General features: G+C 37.4%; 1 protein-coding gene across 3 annotated transcripts in view; it reads right to left on the reverse strand.

The window, feature by feature from the left end:
* Nucleotides 1-3589: 3589 nt before the first annotated feature.
* Nucleotides 3590-18275, reverse strand: part of ACADM (acyl-CoA dehydrogenase medium chain) — a 34181-nt gene continuing 19495 nt past the window's right edge. For 2 of the 3 annotated variants that reach the window (XM_032296572.1, XM_032296571.1), the window contains 5 exons: nucleotides 17884-17992; nucleotides 12135-12275; nucleotides 11021-11116; nucleotides 5732-5980; nucleotides 3590-4414 (listed from right to left, as the gene is read on the reverse strand). In XM_032296572.1, coding sequence (XP_032152463.1) covers nucleotides 4343-4414; nucleotides 5732-5980; nucleotides 11021-11116; nucleotides 12135-12275; nucleotides 17884-17992 — 667 coding nt within the window. In that variant the 3' untranslated portion in view covers nucleotides 3590-4342. The remainder of the gene's footprint in view (nucleotides 4415-5731; nucleotides 5981-11020; nucleotides 11117-12134; nucleotides 12276-17883; nucleotides 17993-18275) is intronic. The other variant, XM_032296573.1, reaches the window with a different exon arrangement.

Consider the following 18275-nt stretch of genomic DNA (forward strand, 5'->3'; position numbering starts at 1 on the left):
GCGGTAAGGAAAAGCAATGCTTGGGAGGCTGGGAATCCTAGCAAATTTTGAAGATGCTAAGGAAAGAGATTCAACCAAATTCTTAGGTACTACAGGAGAAATCTAGTGAAGAGTTTCTTGGATTTGGTTCCCCAGCCTTGGGATGTAAAGTTACAAAGGCTTTTAGAAGTCCAATTTGAGGTTTCTGATGAAAACTTTCAGACAGAAGTTAATCCTGTGGCCTTAGTAATTTGTTCTGTTCTGTATGGATTTGGATTTGCAAAGTAAATTTGAGAAGATCTACATGATTAATGAACACTCTTGCTGTACCTAGGCAAATAATCTGGACAAACCTAATGAAATTTGCTTTTTACTAATCAAGAATAATTGTGACAGATTCCTTTTGATGAAAAGGAAGAGACTGTTAAGAAACACTGTCAAAGCCTTGAAAAAGGATACAATAAATTATTTAGTGTTCCTTTAGTAGTGTGCTAGGTATTATCTAATGGATCATCTGCATATTATCTGATGGGATATGCACCATTGTCTTTATTGGCTAGACTGTGATACAGTTGTAAATGTAGATGTTAAATTGTAAAAACATGGAAAGTAATGCAACTGAACCTGAACTATAACGTATTTCTGCTCTGTAGAAAAGATGATCCCATTAGGTTTTATTGCCCTATACCAGTGGTCCCCAACCTTTTTAGCATCAGGGACTGGTTTTGTGGAAGACGATTTTTCTACAGACACAGTTGGGGGTGTGGGGGGAGATGGTTTGGGGGTAAGACTGTTCTCAGATCATCAGATTCTCAAAAGCAGCATGCAATCTAGATCCCTATGTGTGCAGTTCACAGTAGGGTTCATGTTCCTATGAGAATCTAATGTTGACACCGATTGATAGGAGGTGGGACCCAGGCAGTAATGCTCACTCGCCCACCACTCACCTCCTGCTGTGCAGCACAGTTCCTAATGGGCTAATGGTCTTGGCCTGAGGTTTGGGGACCCATGCCCTATAGGATATAGTTAATCTAGCAGCAAATTATTTTAAGCATTTCTTACTGCCTATACCTGCTCTTCAAATTCTCCTTTATACCAGTTTTAACTTTATACTAGTTCCCTCATCTATTGAGTAAATAGTCTTTCACATATTAAGAAAAAAAAAAAAACAGTGTTGCCTGTGGAATGTAATCTTTAATCTCCAAAAACGCTTCGTACTATTTGATCATGGGTAATATATTCAAATTAATGGCTGTAATTCTAGAAGCCATATCAATAACCATTTTTTTTTTAATCCGGAGTAGTCACTGAATAATTCTTCTCCCTTTATGCAAATTGATGACTCTGATAGATTCCTTAAACATTCATTAAAATTGTTGTAAACCTACCAGATCACATATAAAACTATGCTTTCTCTAGGAACCATCAATTCACAGATGGAGAATCATGTTTGTAGTCCATGACTAACAATCATGTTTGTAGTCCTTGACTGTACCTACCCTCCTTCTTGTAATGGCCCTAGTCAGCAAGCTTATATGCGTGATGGTCAATCCAGTTTATAAATATGCTACAGTGAAGTCTGATTCTATCATGGGATCAAAGAAGCAGAGAAAGTTAGGCTACAGAGCAGCAATGAATAAAATATGACACAAGTAGCGAGTTAACAAAAGACTATATATATTTCAAGGATTCCTGAGGACTGGCTATTCTGGTTTTAGTCCCTTTCTGAGATTGACTCCATTCCTGCCTTTCAGATCTATGAGGCATTTCCACATACTTAAAATACATATTTGATTAAAGTAGCTTAAGTTCATTTGTTACTTGGGACTAGCAAGGCTTAACTGATATAAAATTATGTAAGTGGTTAATATTTATTAGCAAGGATACTTTAATATTCTCATCATAAGGCTTTGGTGTACATTTATATCTTGTATAGAAACTTTTTCTTTTTAGACAAAATCTCACTCTGTCACCCAGGCTGGAGTATAAACAGTGCTATCATAGTTCACTGTAGCCTCAAACTCCTGGCTTCAGTGATCCTCCCACCTCAGCCTTCCAAAGTGTTTGGATTATAGGCATGAGCCACCATTCCCACCCCATTTCTAGAAGCTTCATGTTCAGAAATGGCTGGGCCTGTGTATTGCAAATTCAAATTTGCATTTGAATTATATATATATATATTCTCTTTAACTTCTCATTTCCATATAATACTCAATTAAGAAATTTCTAAATCTCCTTACCAATCTCAAACTGTATCAATTTCATCATTGAGCATGAAGGAAAAGTCATTTAAATATTTTATATTTGTAAAAGATTAGATTTTTATTTTGGTAATTTAGTGTGGTATAAGAAATTTATTTGGTCTTTATCCCCAGTTCCTGACACAGAGATCCTAAAACACTTGGAATTTCTTGAGTGCTTGGAATATCTTCTGCTATTCCTTATAAGCCCTTTTCAATCATACCTGAGTTTAGCATATGAGATGACTTAGGGTGGGGCCGCTAGACAGTCTCAAGAGGAGTCTGGTCACCAGAAGGACTAAGTAACTAGAGGGTGATGTTATGGACTGAATTGTGTCCCTCCAAAATTCCTATGTTGAAACCTTAACTCCCAATGTGACTGTACTTGAAGATAGGGCCTTTTAGGAAGTTAACTAAGGTCATGAGGATAGGGCTCTAATTTCATAGGGCTGGTGTCCTTAGAAGGGGAGAAAAAGACACAAGAGCTCCCGCTAACCCAATCCTTGATGATGCACAGAGAAGAGGACATGTAGGGACACAGAAAGTGGCAGTTTATAAGACACGAAGAGAGGCCTCACTAGAAACCATCCCAAATGGCACTTTGAACTTGAACTTCTAGCTTCCAGAACTGTGAGAAAATAAATTTATTTAAGCCACCAGGTCTGCCATGTATTTTTTATGGCAGCCCTAGGAGACTACTACAGTTGGGAGCTTCCAGCTTTCACCTTGGACCTCCTGGGAGGAGAGAAGTACTGGAGATTGATCTCTATGGAAACTCTTGAATGAGAGTTGGGAAACTTCCCAGTTGATGAATACATAGACATGCTGGGAAGGCAGTATGCTGGAAGAAGGCATGGAAGCTCTGCACCTCCTTTCTCCCTCCATACTTTTCCCTATGCACTTCTTCATTAATTGTTCCTGAGTTGTACCCTTTATAAACAGGTAAATATAAGTGAAGTGTTTTCCTGAGTTCTGTGAGCAATTCTAGCAAATTATCAAACCTGACAGCAGGGTCATGGGAATACCTGAATTTGTAGTCATGTTGGACAGAGTATGGGTAGCTTGGGGACTCAGGACTTGTGACTGGCCTCTGATATGAGGGCAGACTTATGGGATTGAGCCTAACTCTGCATAGTGTCAGAACAGAATTGAAATGTAGGACACAGTTGATGTCAGGGAGCTAGAGAATGAGATATGATGTCAGAAAGCACTCCATTTAGTATAACACAGTTTAATATAGCCTAATAAAAATGAAGAGGTAACTTTATTCAATTCAAAATTAAAACTTGACTTTCTTTCATGATAGTAAATACACAAAATATACACTATTATATGAAATAATGAAATTTTCTGGAAAAAATACAGAAAGATATGATAACAAGCACTGAACAATTTTATTAAGTTCTTTGCCAAAATGCATCCACATGAAATGAGATTGCGCACAATACAAAGGCTAACTACAGACCAACAGTCATATAAAAATAGTTTAAGGAAAGCTTTATTGATTTATTTTAAATAAGGCAAGTGAAATATGGGCTCAGAATTAAACAAGATTTTCAAGAAAGTTCTTGAAAATTTTATAAAATAGGAGAATATGAATGTCAAAATTTTGACTGTTTCTGTCCCAGACTGAAAGCAAACACTTTTAAAACTGCAGCAAAATGAACTTTAATAAAATAATACATTAAGTCTACAAAGTAAATGGCAAGTTATTTGATAGTATTCAAACCCTACAATATTTTCTCAACGTAAATTTTGTAACATCTTGAATACTTTCTAAGCCCACTTTTCTGTCATTAAAAAAATAAAATTCCAAGAAATTTCTGCTACATTAATCTTAAGAGATCAAATAACAAAACATATGTGCTTTTCTAGGTTAATGTAATTCAAGTAAAGTGGTACTAAAGAAAACACATAATTTTAATAAAAAACAAACCTGCTTAAGAGACATCATAGAGTTAAAAGTATAAACTACTGTTATAATCAGTTGCTTAGATTTAATATAAGAGGACTTATTTTTTTTTTCACTGGAAAAAGTGTTAAAGCCCTTTCTCTACTGGAGCTGTAGCAGTAGATTATGTTCTAGTTACTCAATGTTTAATGATGTTTCTATAGTAATTTCTTTAATTTTTATACTTGCCAATGTGTTCACGGGCTACAATAACTCTTTGAATTTGTGCAGTACCTTCATAAATCTGCAAGACAATAAGTGTAGGTTAAATATCTTTATCACATAAATACCTTGATTTATTCAACATTCTAGACAGTAGTATAAGCTGCATTGTAATACAAAACTGAATCAAATCATATATATGCTCTGTAGCCTACAGAGATTCCAAAACCTGATTTTGTGAAAGTCTGAAAATATGGAATTCTCTAAAGATTGGTTTAAGTGATTATAAAAAGTCATTTATCAAAATTTTGGAGAATAGTCTTCAAAACATAAAAAAAAAAAAAAAATTACATTTCAGAAAGTTTGGGAAAACTTAAGTTTAATATTGCCAAAATATTTGTCCAACTTTTCTGAACTGTTCTTAAAAGCTGCCACCTTCAGTCTTTTATTCTTACTCTTAAACCTAATTTTTTTTTCTCCTGCTGCCTATGGAACAGAGTTGCTAAAGAAAAAGATGCTGGAATGATTTCAAGGTCAGACCTTATTTCATTCTAAACGTCTAACTTCAGCCATTTGTTAGTTTATCTTCTCAAATGGCAGAGAGAAGCTAAATGGTTGATAATAAATAATAGTAATAATTATAATTAAAGGCTCTAGGGGAGGAAGAGTATCACCAGATAAACCTGCAACTTCGGATAAGGCACAAATTCTGGACCTGAGCTTTTTCATATCTACTTGGAGAGGCTGCACTATGTCCAACATTCCTTCTCACTCTAGCATTCTGATTTGAACTCAGTATGTCAAACGACTGGATGAGTCAAATAATTTTCTAGGTATAGGGAGAGCAAGGGAATAGATATTTAAGAGCAAGAATGTGGTAATTATTAATTACTTACTTAAACCACATATAGAGAATATGCACACTTATATTTTATTAAATTCCTTCTAAGTTTTTTTGAGTAATAATTTAATCTGGAATTCATCTACATCACTGTCTCCTCATGTTGAATTTTGACTCCAAGTATAGTTATAATTAATTCAAGAGCTGCCACGCAAGATTCAAATCAAAATAATTAATTTTAAATTACATGCATACTTTTTGGAGAGAAAAGTTTTGGCTACAGTTAGCTAAGATATTAAAACTCAAAGACATCTAATCCAAACATAATATACATGTCTGTACCATTTGTTTTGTTAGTCTATTCTCTCTTCAGACTTAATTACAAATAACATTCTTCTTTCTATTAATTAATTCCTCTAAAAACTGACTCACAGCTATATATGATAGTCATTTCTTGCTACTAGGGACATAAAATTCTTAAATAATAAGAAATCTTCTGTGTCATTTATGAATATTCTCTCTCCTCACAAACCAAAAAAAAATCATTTTTAACCTTACCTGGTAGATCTTGGCATCCCTCATTAGTTTTTCTACAGGATATTCTGTATTAAATCCATTGCCTCCAAATATCTGCACAGCATCAGTAGCTAACTGATTTGCAATATCTCCAGCAAATGCCTTTGCAATAGAAGCATAATAGGTATTTCGACGACCAGAATCAACCTCCCAAGCTGCTCTTTGGTAACTCATTCTGGCTAGTTCAACTTTCATTACCATTTCAGCCAGCATAAATGATACTGCTTGGTGCTAGAATTGAAAAGAAAAAAGTTAAAGGATATTTATTGAGAAACCTTAAAAGTTTTTCCTGGGGCTTCTTAATTTTTATAGTGACATGGTCTTGCTATGTTGCCCAGACTGGTCTGCAACTCTTGGCTTCAAGCAATCCTCCTACCTAGGCCTCCCAAAGTGCTGAGATTACAGACATGCCACTGCGCCTGACCTTTTTTTTTTTTTTTTTTTAAACTTTTCATTAACTAATTTTAGGTTTAGAGAAAAGTTACACTCAGCTTCCTCTAATGTTAACATATTACAAAACCATAGTGCCATAATCGACAACAGGACATTAACACAGGTATGATATTAACAACTAAACTATAAGCCTTACTCAGATCTGGTCAAGTTTTCGGCTAATGTTCTTTTTCTGTTCCACCATTACACACTGAATTTAGTTATTTCTTCTTATTCTTTCCCAGGCTACTATAATTCCTCAATCCTTCCTTATCTTTCATGACTTGGCACTTCTGAAGAATGTTAATTGGTTATTTTGTATAAAATGTCCTACACTTCTGAAGAATGTTGATTGGTTATTTTATGTAAAATGTCCTTCAATTTTGATTTGCCTAACTTTTTTTTTTTTGAGACAGGGTCTCAAAATTTTGTCACCCAGGCTAGAATGCAATGGCATGATCTCAGATCACTGCACCCTCAACTTCCCAGGCTCAAGTGACCCTCCTGCCTCAGGCTCCCAAGTAGCTGGGACCTTTTTTTTTTTTTAAATAGAGACAAGGTCTCTCAATGTTGCCTATGTTGGTCTCAAACGATCCTCCTGCCTTGGCCTCCCAAACTGCTAGGATTACAGGTGTGAGTCACCATGCCCAGCCTCTGCTAGGACTTTTTAAAAGAAAGTTGCTACATATAGAGAAAACATTGTATCAGATACCAAGACAGAGGAAAGGAAAACTAAAAGATACTTCTTAGACTCTAGAGGCTCAGAATCAAATAGAAGACATAAAACAAATACTTTCAATAAGAGACAGTAAGTGCTCTATGAGTTAGTTATGGCCAAGATATGTTATAGGATGGAAATATGTTTCCATTTCCTGGCATACAACTCCTGAATTCCTTGGGATCTCCAAAGTGCTAGCTTTTATGTATGTCTTTTGTCTGATAGGTTCAGAGTGGTGCTGGTTACTGGCAAGATGACGGCAGAATTAGAGGGTTGGGATTTTCAGCCCCACTCCCGACAACTTCCAGGGAGGGGAGAGGGGCTAAAAGTCAAGTTAATCATCAATGACCAATAGTTTAATTGATCATGCCTACATAATGAAGCCTCTATGAAAACCCAAGAAGATGGGGTTTGGAAAGCTTCCAGAGGTTCCTACAGGGTGAGAGTCCCAGGGGATGCATGGAAGCCACATGTATCTTCCCTGATACCTTACCCTACACATCTCTTCATCTGTATTCTTTAAAATATCCTTCCTGGCCAGGCGTGGTGGCTCACACCTGTAATCCCAGCACTTTGGGAGGCTGAGGCAGGCAGATCACTTGAGGTCAGGAGTTCAAGACCAGTCTGGTCAACATGGTAAAATCCTGTCTTTACTAAAATAAAATAAAATAAAAAATTAGCTGGGCATGGTGGTGGGTGCCTGTAATCCCAGCTACACAGGAGGCTGAGGCAAGAGAATCACTTGAATCCTGGAGGTGGAGGTTGCAGTGAGCTGAGATCATGCCATCGCACTCTAGCCTGGGCAACAAGAGTGAAACTCCATCTCAAAAAAAAAAAAAGAAAGATGAAAAAAATTAAAATAAAAAAAATACTTCCTAATAAACTGGTAAATGTGTTTCCCTGAGTTCTGTGAGCTGCTTTAGCAAAGTACTGGAATTCATAGAGGGGGTCATGGGAACCCCAACTAGAAGCCAGTTGGCCAGAAGTTCTGAAGGCCAAGACTTGCAACAGGGGGGAAAGAAGGGGCAGTCCTGTGAGACTAAGCCTGTGGGATCTGATGCTATCTCTGGGTAGGTATTGTTAGAACTAAACTGGAGGATACCCGGCTGGTGTCTGTTGCTTGGTGTGTGTGGGAAATCCTCCCACATCTTTGGTCATAGAAGTCTTTTTCTGTGTTAATTTTGGTGGTGTTAAGAACAAAAGAAAAACATGGTTTGAGAGTTTTTCCTGATACAAGTGACTATTTGGGTTCAAATCTTGGTTCCATAATTTATTAGATGGGCCTAATAGTTTTACATGTGATAAATGGACATAACAGTACCTATTCCACAGTATTATGAAGATTAAATGAGTTAATACATGTTAAGAACCTAGAATAGTGCCTGGAACAGGGAAAGCATCCGATTATTAGTATTTTAATAGAGTAAGTATTCAATTACTGTTGGTAAAGAAAAAAAAAGCTCATATGAAAGAAACAGAAATCTCTAAGTGTCTCTAAATAGGAATTTAAATCCTGATGAGAAGAGATGACATGGAGAAAAAAAAAATCAGACTCAGATTTGGGCTCAATAGGATAGGAGCCAGAGTTTTAAGAAACAGTCAAAAACGGGAGATTTTGATGTAAGCACGAACAAGCTAAGGGGCTAAAACTGAGATGCCCTGCATATAAAAGCTTTGCTTTCCAAAGGGGCAATTAAAAGTCTCAGGATACAAGGCCACAAAGAAGCTTATCTCTTGCCCAGGAGGTTTAAAGAAAGAACAAGAAAAGAAAGGACTTCTGTTGTTGTTGTTTTGAGACAGGGTCTCACACTATTGCCCAGACTGGAATGTAGGGAATTTCTTAATGTGCGGGATCAATGTACGTGACTTCTATGATACAGGATTCCCCAAGTTGAGAAATTAATGTAAAGTAACAGTTCTTAGAATGGTGAAATCTTGGAGTACCTAACAAAAGTGCTGAAAAAGTACAAAAGCCAGTTTCTAAAATGCTTCCATAATGCACTGAGAAAAATAGTATTTCCTGCAGATAAGCTTACAAACAAAAAATAAAAGAGAAATAATTGACCATAAAAGAGTTAGCAGACACAATACACTGCAAGATTAGCACCCCAAGAATTGAAGACAACAAAAAAATCTGAAATTGATTATAAATAAAGAATTTTTCCATGATTAATGACAAAAAAGGAAAAAGAGGTACTAAGTTGAAAAGAAGGCATAATGGAAAAAAACAAATATAACTTCTGGAAATGAAAAGTAGTCATTAATAAAAAAATCAACAGATTTTTTATAGCCTTAAATAGATTAGGCACAAGATAAGAGAATTCGAAAGCAAATCTGAGAAAATAATCTAGAATATAGCATAGAGAGATAAATTATGAAACTACGGTTAAGGGACACAGAGCAGTGCTAATCCAAGTTTGTCCACAGTGCTGATTCACAGACTGTTACTGGTAGATGGTACAGAAGAGAATAAGCATTTAGAAACTTTTACAGCAATTTAACATTGTTGTGACATTCTTATATTTTACAAAAATAATGGTCCACATTAATTGCAAATTATAACAAACTGGTCTTTCACAACAGATAATTTGAGAACCACTGACACATGGGAATAGGAATTAGAGACTCATGGGGGCTGTGGTGGAAGGACTACTTGAGCCCAGGTGTTTGAGACCAGCCTGGGCAACACAGTGAGACCGCATCTCTACCAAAATAAAAAAATTAGCCAGGCATGGTGGTGTGCCCCTATGGTTCCAGTTATTTAAGAGGCTGAGGTGGGAGGATCACTTGATCCTAGGGGGTTGCAATGAGCAATGATTGCACCACTGCCCTCAAGCCTGGGCAACTGAGTAAGACTCTGTCTCAGGAAAAAAAAAAAAAAAAAAAAAAAGGTTTCTTCACCCTTGTCTTTAAGTTTAAAAAAAAAATAGGAGGTTCACTATACAACTCATAGTGAGTTGCAGGAGAGAATACAGATAATGAGAAAGCATCAATATTTGAAGAGGTAAGAGTTAAGAATTAACCTGGAAATTCATGGAAGACATGAGTCTTTCTAGTACTAAAATTATTTGATACTCAAGAAGACATAGGAAGTAACAAGACTTATGAGTATAACATAGGCCAGGCACAGTGGTTCAGGCCTATAATCCCAGCACTTTGGGAAGCCAAGGCAGACAGATCACTCGAGACCAGGAGTTCAACACCACCCAGCCAACATAAAGAAACCTCATCTCTACTAAAAATACCAAAATTAGCTGGGTGTGTTGGTGCATGCCTATAGTTCCAGCTACTTAGGAGGCTAAGGCATGAGAATCGCTTGAACACGGGAGGTGGGGTTTGCAGTGAGCCCAGATCATGCCACTGTACTTAAGCCTGGGTGACAGAGCAAGACTTTGTCCCCCACCTCCTCCCTAGCCCCTAGCAAAAAAAAAAAAAAAAAAAAAAAAAAAAAAAAAAAAAAAAAAAAAAAGAAAAGCATAAAAGGGCAACAATTAGAATCCTGGATCTGAGGCTTATAAATTGTGTGGCCTTGGACAAATCGTTTAATACCTCTCTAAGCTTCAGTTTCTTGATCCTTAAAAGAGTTAACACTACCCAAAAAAGGGTTACTGAATTAGAATATATTTAAAATGCATATAATCACAGCACTTTGGGAGGCCAAGGCAGGTGGATCAAGACATCAGGAGTTCAAGACCAGCCTGGCCAACATAGTGAAACCCCGTCTCTACTAAAAATACAAAAATTAGCTGGGTGTGGTGGCACGTTCCTATAGTCCCAGCTACTGAGGAGGCTGAAGCATGAGAACTGCTTGAACCTGGCAGGTGTAGATTGTGGTGAGCCAAGATCATGCCACTGCACTCCAGCCTGGGCAACAGAATGAGACTCTGTCGCAAAAAAAAAAAAAAAAAAAAGCATGCCACAGTGTCAAGTACAGAAGTAACCAATAGTAGTGGCATAGTCTAAAAAAAAAATCTTTCTTTGAAACTCATCTTGATAAAACCACATTGTCTTCTTGCTATCAAAGTAGAAACAGATTAGTTTGTGGTTTAAAATTCATTTCTAAATATTAAATGAAAATGACTGTCTTTACATTTGAACAAAGCAAGCAGTATTAAAATTACCTCTGCCAGTAGCTTTCCAAAAGTTTTCCTTTCCAGGGCATACTTGGTAGCTTCATCCAAAGCTCTTTGTGCTAATCCAACAGCACCAGCAGCTACCTATTTTAATATTTTATAAAGCAAAAGTTCATGTTATCTTTAAAATACACAATATATAGCTATCTGCCTAAGTTTCTAAGTTAGAAATTACGTACAGAGAAGGTGATGTATAGCAACAAGAAACTGGTGGGGAGGGGGAAATAGGCACTTAAGTTTATATTATTTGTTAATTAAAGGTAGTGTTAGGCATAGAATCATACCCTAGAAAAAACTCATTCCTTTTGTTTAACAAGAGAAACCTTAGTAGGGGAAATATTCTTAATGAGTGAAAACAGAAAATGAGTACATATTAACAGGATGATCAAATTTAAGGGTGGACTGCCTCTCTAAATCTAGCACCAACTACAGTAATTTTGCAGTAGCTAAAACAATTTCTATAATGGATAGTGGACTGGGCGCAGTGGCTCACGCCTGTAATCCCAGCACTTTTGGAGGCTGAGGCAGGTGGATCATCTGAGGTTGGGAGTTCAAGGCCAGCGTGACCAAAATGGAGAAACCCCATCTCTACTAAAGAATACAAAATTAGCCGGGCGCGGTGGCTCAAGCCTGTAATCCCAGCACTTTGGGAGGCCGAGGCGGGTGGATCACGAGGTCAAGAGATCGAGACCATCCTGGTCAACATGGTGAAACCCCGTCTCTACTAAAAATACAAAAAATTAGCTGGGCATGGTGGCGCGTGCCTGTAATCCCAGCTACTCAGGAGGCTGAGGAAGGAGAATCGCTTGAACCCAGAAGACAGAGGTTGTGGTGAGCCAAGATTGCGCCATTGCACTCCAGCCTGGGCAACAGAAGCGAAACTCCAACTCAAAAAAAAAAAAAAAAATATATATATATATATATATATAGAAAAGTTGAATAATTCTAAAAAAATTATGAAAAGTAACAATATTTCTCCTGTATCCCTAATAAGCAGATATTAAAAAGAGAAACACACTAAACATACAATTTTAAAGTAAAACTACTTATTTAATGTAATAAATAAAGGATCCTATAAATATTATCAATTCATATTACTTACTGCAGGTCTGGTTCTATCAAAAGCTCCCATTGCAATTTTGAAACCAGCTCCCTCACCAATTAAAACATTTTCCTTAGGCACTCTCACATCTTCAAAGACAATTCCTCTAGTATCGGAACATCGCTGGCCCATGTTCAATTCCTAATAAAAAAATTGATATATTTTAAGGAATTTTTTTTGAGTCAGCATCAATTTTTGCTTTAATCACTGTTTCCTGACTTTCTGCAATCACCTAAAACAGGGGTCAACAAACTATAGTCTACAATGCCTGTTTTGCAAAGAAAGCTTGATTGGAATACGGTCACACATTTTTGTTTACATATCATCTACGGTTACCTTCTTGCTACAATGGCAGAACTGAGTAGTTGTGACAAAGATATGGCCTGCAAAGCCTGAAATATTTATAATTTGAATCCTTATAAAAAACTTTGCCAACCATAATCTAAAATAATTTTTCACAAAATGGAAACCAACACTAGCCTAAAGATCTACCAGTATATCGTATCAACAAAGACAAATGTCATATGTTTGAAAGCTATCTATTTTACCATGTCAGAAAAAACATTTAGTAAACATAATCTGATTTGAGACCTTTAATCTTAGTTAACTAATAGAGCAAGCACAATAATCTACTGAATAAAAATTGATTATGTTTTCCTTCGACTCTTGGTTAAAATTAGGTTTATTGAGGTATAATTTACATATAGAAAAGTTCAACATTTTTATGTATACATTTCTAATAGCTCTGACAAGTGTATATGTGTGTAACCACCACCATGCTCAAGATAGAGTATTTCAGAACCCCAAAAAGTTACCTTGTTCTCCCTTTATAGTCAATTTGCTTATTTTACACCCAACCTCTGGCAACCACTGTCGGATTTCTATCCGTGTAGCTTTTCCTTTTTCATAATGTCATTTAACTGAAATAATAAGGCCAGCCTTCTATGTCTGACTTTTCACTTAGTATAGTGCTTCTGAGATTCATCCATGTTGCTGCATGATCAATAATTAATTTATTTTACTGCTGAATAGTATCACACGCTATGGATGTACCATATATCCATTATCTTTTCACTAGTTGATGGATACTCCCTCCTCATTTTTAGCAATCATTAATAAACATGCTATAACCATTCATCTATAAGTCTTTATTTTCATTTCTCTTGGTTATTTAAGAGCACTGGTTATGTGATAAGTATATGTTTGACTTTATAAGAAACTACTAAAGTAGCTATACTCCCTCAACCCTGTTTTAAAAATTTTCAGGCTGGGCATGGTGGCACACGCCTGTAATCCCAGCACTTTGGGAGGCTGAGGTGGGTGGATCACGAGGTCAGGAGATCGAGACCAGCCTGGCCAACACAGTGAAACCCTGTCTCTACTAAAAATACAAAACTTAGCTGTGCATGGTGGTGTGCACCTGTAGTCCTAGCTACTTGGGAGGCTGAGGCAGGAGAATCGCTTGAACCCAGGAGGCGGAGGTTGCAGTGAACCACTGCACTCTAGCATGGGTGACAGAGTGACACTTCATCTCAAAAAAATGAAATAAAAATAAAAATATTCACACAAATGGAGGAGTTGTAATAGTTATATAAGTACTTACATACCCTTCACTTGTAATAGATTCACCAATTGTTAATGTTTTGATACTTTTGCTTTGTTTTTTATTTCTCTCTTTCTTTTTGTATATAACTATTAGTGTTATGCTGAACCATGAGAGGAAGTTGCAGAAATGACTCTTCCTAAGGAAAGACCGATCTGATTTCTCTTTTTTTTTTTTTTTGAGATGGAGTTTTACTCTTGTTGCATGAGCTGGAGTGCAGTGGTGCAACCTCGACTCACAGCAACCTCCACCTCCCAGGTTCAAGCGATTCTCCTGCCTTAGCCTCCCACATAGCTGGGATTATAGGAGTGCACCACCACACCCAGCTAATTTTTTTTTGTATTTTTAGTAGAGCTGGGGGGTCCCACCGTGTTGGCCAGGCTGGTCTCAAACTCCCGACCTTAGGCGATCTGCCCACATCCACCTCCCAAAGTGCTGGGATTACAGGCGTGAGCCACCACACCTGGACTTAATCTCATTTTTAATAAGTAGAATGAGAAACAGGGCAATGGAAACACAGAACTATAATCCTTAATTTGCTGGTTTTAATAGTCTGCTTCGGAGTTTGAAGAAATGATAACAATAGTTTGACCTAGAAAGAAAACCAACATCCCTTTATTTTGTCTTTAAAAGTTAATAAACTAGAATCTTGGACCACCATTGAGATATAATGAGAAAACACCTTACCAGATTCATCCCAAACCCCACAACATTTAAAACCGAAATGCTTCCTGGGCTAATCTCAAACCATATAATTTCTAAAACACAAAATATTTGAAAACATTAGGTCTGACTCTCATCCAGGCTTGAGTGAAGTAGCACAAACATGGCTCACTACAGCCTCAACTTCCTCGGTTTCCATGATCCTTCCACCTCAGCCTCCCGAGTAGCTGGGACTACAGGTGTGTGTCACTGCAACTGGCTAATTTAAAAATTTTTTTGTAGAGGTAAGGTCTCAACATGTTGCCTAGGCTGTTCCTGAACTCCTGGGCTCAAGCAATTCTCCCCGCTCAGCCTTCCAAAGTGCTAGGATTACAGGCATGAACCACCAAACCTGGCCTGAAAACACTGAATTTCACAAATTTGTAAATATCCATTTATTTCAAAAAAGATTTAAGGAGGCTTAAATATATACAATATAATTATTTATATCTCTCACTAGAAAGTAATGTATCTAAGGGCAGGGATTTTTGTCTATTTTGATCAATACTGTATCTCTAATAGCAAGAATACTGCATATAGTATGCACTACCAAATATTTATTGAAGTAGAGAATTTTTTTAAGAGAGACAATTAGGCAAAAAGAAAAAGAACTAGAAATAGCAAGATAAAAATCAGGAGTGAGTTTACTACTGAAAAAAATATAAGCTGTTAGGTCCTTTATACTTTCTAAAGATGGGCCATACATTTGGCCAAGTTTGCTGGCCACTATTCCTAAGGCAAAAACATGATCTGTTACACAAATAAAAACCAATTTCTTGGGAAAAGTACAATTTTTAGTGCTTAAATTTTGTTATGTACAACAGTATCATTAGTTTATCAAGTGCAGTCTATCTTTAATATCTGATTTTTAAAGAAAACATACACAATATAGCAACAGAAACTACAGTGGGTAAGGTCCTAGGATACCTTCATATTGGTTTCAACTCTTCCTCTAAATTTGTGACTTTGGCTGGGCCCAGTGGCTCAGGCCTGTAATCCCAGCACTTTAGGGGGCCAAGGTAGGAGTATCTCTTGAGCCCAGAAGTTTGAGACCCGCCTGGGCAACACAGCAAATCCCTATCTCTACAAAAAATACAAAAATTAGCCAGGTGTGGTGACGCGTACCAATAATCCCAGCCACTCGGAAGGCTGAGGTAGGACTATTTTTTGAGCCCAGGAGGTAGAGGCTGTAGTGAGTGAGATCTTGCCACTGTACTCCAGCCTGGGCAACAAAGCAAGATTCTGTCTCTTAAAAAAAAAAAAAAATGTAATCCCAGCACTGTGGGAGGCCGAGGCGGGTGGATCACGAGGTCAAGAGATCGAGACCATGCTGGTCAACATGGTGAAACCCCGTCTCTACTAAAAATACAAAAAATTAGCTGGGCATGGTGGCGTGTGCCTGTAATCCCAGCTACTCAGGAGGCTGAGGCAGGAGAATTGCCTGAACCCAGGAGGCGGAGGTTGCGGTGAGCCGAGATCGCGCCATTGCACTCCAGCCTGGGTAACAAGAGCGAAACTCCATCTCAAAAAAAAAGGAATATAAATGTAAATATGTATACACACACACACACACACACACACACACACACATATGTATATATATATTACTTTAATGACTTCATTTCTTTTCTTCTTTGTGGGTAACACTCCCCCATGGGCACCGAGGAAGGAGAATTGTCCAGACCTCTGGCACAATTAGTGCCTGAAGAATATCTTAGTTTATAGTGTCATAACTCAGCTATTTCCTTTATATAATCCTTTATATATAAAATCATATGTTAGTTTATAGAATTAGTGCCTGAAGTATAACTTACTGTTTACTATATCTAGCTTATATATATAATCATACTTAGTCTCATATAATCTTTCTATATAATCATATAGGTATTGTAGTCGGAGCTGTATCGACACATTTAGTGCTGATTTATATAATCCTTCCATATAACCATATAGTAGTTTGTAGTAGGAGGAATGCCTAGAGCAGTCACAGAACAGAAGCAGTACATGGGAAAACAGCCAGACCAGGACAAGAACCAAAGACCCAAGTGGTGGCATGACTGCCTGAAAGGGCATACGCTGTATGGCAGGCTTGGAGTAAGAGCCTCTCCTCCTGATAAAGGAGTTGTAATTCCTTGCATCCAGTTCTGGTGGAAAGTAGGCCTCAGGCCTGAGATCCTAGAAATAACCGAGGGAGAAGAACCCCTCTGGTGTGACCAGTCACTGCGGCTGTACACCATGTCAGTCTTTCCTTGCTTCCGTGCTAGCTCAAATCATCCTCCCATAAATATCTTAAGAGAAGAGCACAAGTCTGTCAGCTCCCACTGCATTGGCTTACAGTATCCTTCTATTAGAAATCCTTTTGAAGTCTCCAGCCCCTAGATAAGAAGTGTTGCGTAGGACACCAGTTGCACACAGCCCACCTCCTTGCCTCAGTGACCTAATGGGGGTGCATCCCTTTTCTGTACATGACCCCCTACTGCGCACGGCCCACCTCTCTGCCCAGGTGACATAATGGGGTGGCCCCCTTGCTTGCGACTCACGCGATTATGTATGCCCTATCACTAAGTCTATAGATGATAACCTCACTCATGATCCTGCCCTCTGCTTGTACGTAATAAATACAGACGCTTCTGGGCATTCGGGGCCTCGCCTGTCTCCGCTCATAAGTGGTGTGGCCCCCAAGTCCAGATGCTCTTCACCAGTTCTACAGTGTCCTGTCTCTTCTCGGATCCTGCACTTCAGCACAGCATAAGGGACACCCCACGACCTTGTGGGGCCCAACAGCCCTACACTTCTTTATAAAATGTATAATTCTAAACTCTGATTTATAAAATTTTAAACTCTTTTTAGTTTACTTTAAATGCCAAATGTATCTCCACATATTCAGAATACAACCCTTTTCAAATACAGTATATTAGATTACCTTTTCTTATTTACATGAGATTCTCTTGCCTTTTCACATTCAAGGCTATTTGCTATTTTCTACACTCTTTTCAGGCATAGACTTTTTTCTTAGTGTTGTATGACCTTGTATCATCTCAATTATGTCATTGTTTTTATCAGTAAAATGGGCATAGTGCCGCTTATACTACCAAAAGTTGCTGTGAGGATCCAACGGGGAAAGAGTGGTTAAGTCCTTTGAAATATCCAAAATTCTTATTATTGGTCAGGTAATATAAATGATAGCTTGATTTCTACTTCATTATTCCTTACAGCTGTTATTAGCCTTTTCCATAGGTTGGCACCACTCTTTCAAAATGACTTGAAATGACTATTCACAAAATCTTCAGTAGTATATAGACTATTTGATCTAATATCAAAACACAGCTTTATTTTCACTCCAACCTAATACAAACAAATGTTTTCATTAAAGGAAGGTTAAGTAATTTTGCAATTTATAACTAAAATAATATTTGGGGTCCTAATCATTGATAAACACTTTACCTTTCTCCCAATCTGCACTCCTGGGGTATCTGCTTCCACAATGAATCCAGTAAAGGCTTTATTAGCAGGAGCTTTAGGATCCGGATCAGAACGTGCCAGTAAAAAATACCTAAGAGATATATACACATGATAATGGTGATAATAATATCAGCAAATAAAACATGGTGATTGCTCTCTCAGTTAATCCTCTTAACAATCCCAATTATTTTTACCTACATTTTACAAATGAGGAAATAAAGAATCAGGTTTAAAAACTTATCTAGTCACTAGGAGAAGCCTACAAAACATGTCCTGGAAAGCAAAGGCTTGGATATTTTAGAAGAATCTTGAAGTTTTTCAAATATTATTACACAGAAAGATGATTAGGCTTATAGTACCTAGTATATGGAAGA

Source organism: Sapajus apella, unplaced genomic scaffold (genome assembly GCF_009761245.1).
Source record: "Sapajus apella isolate SASKATOON/1434 unplaced genomic scaffold, GSC_monkey_1.0 scaffold36, whole genome shotgun sequence".
In the NCBI taxonomy this organism is placed as follows: domain Eukaryota; kingdom Metazoa; phylum Chordata; class Mammalia; order Primates; family Cebidae; genus Sapajus; species Sapajus apella.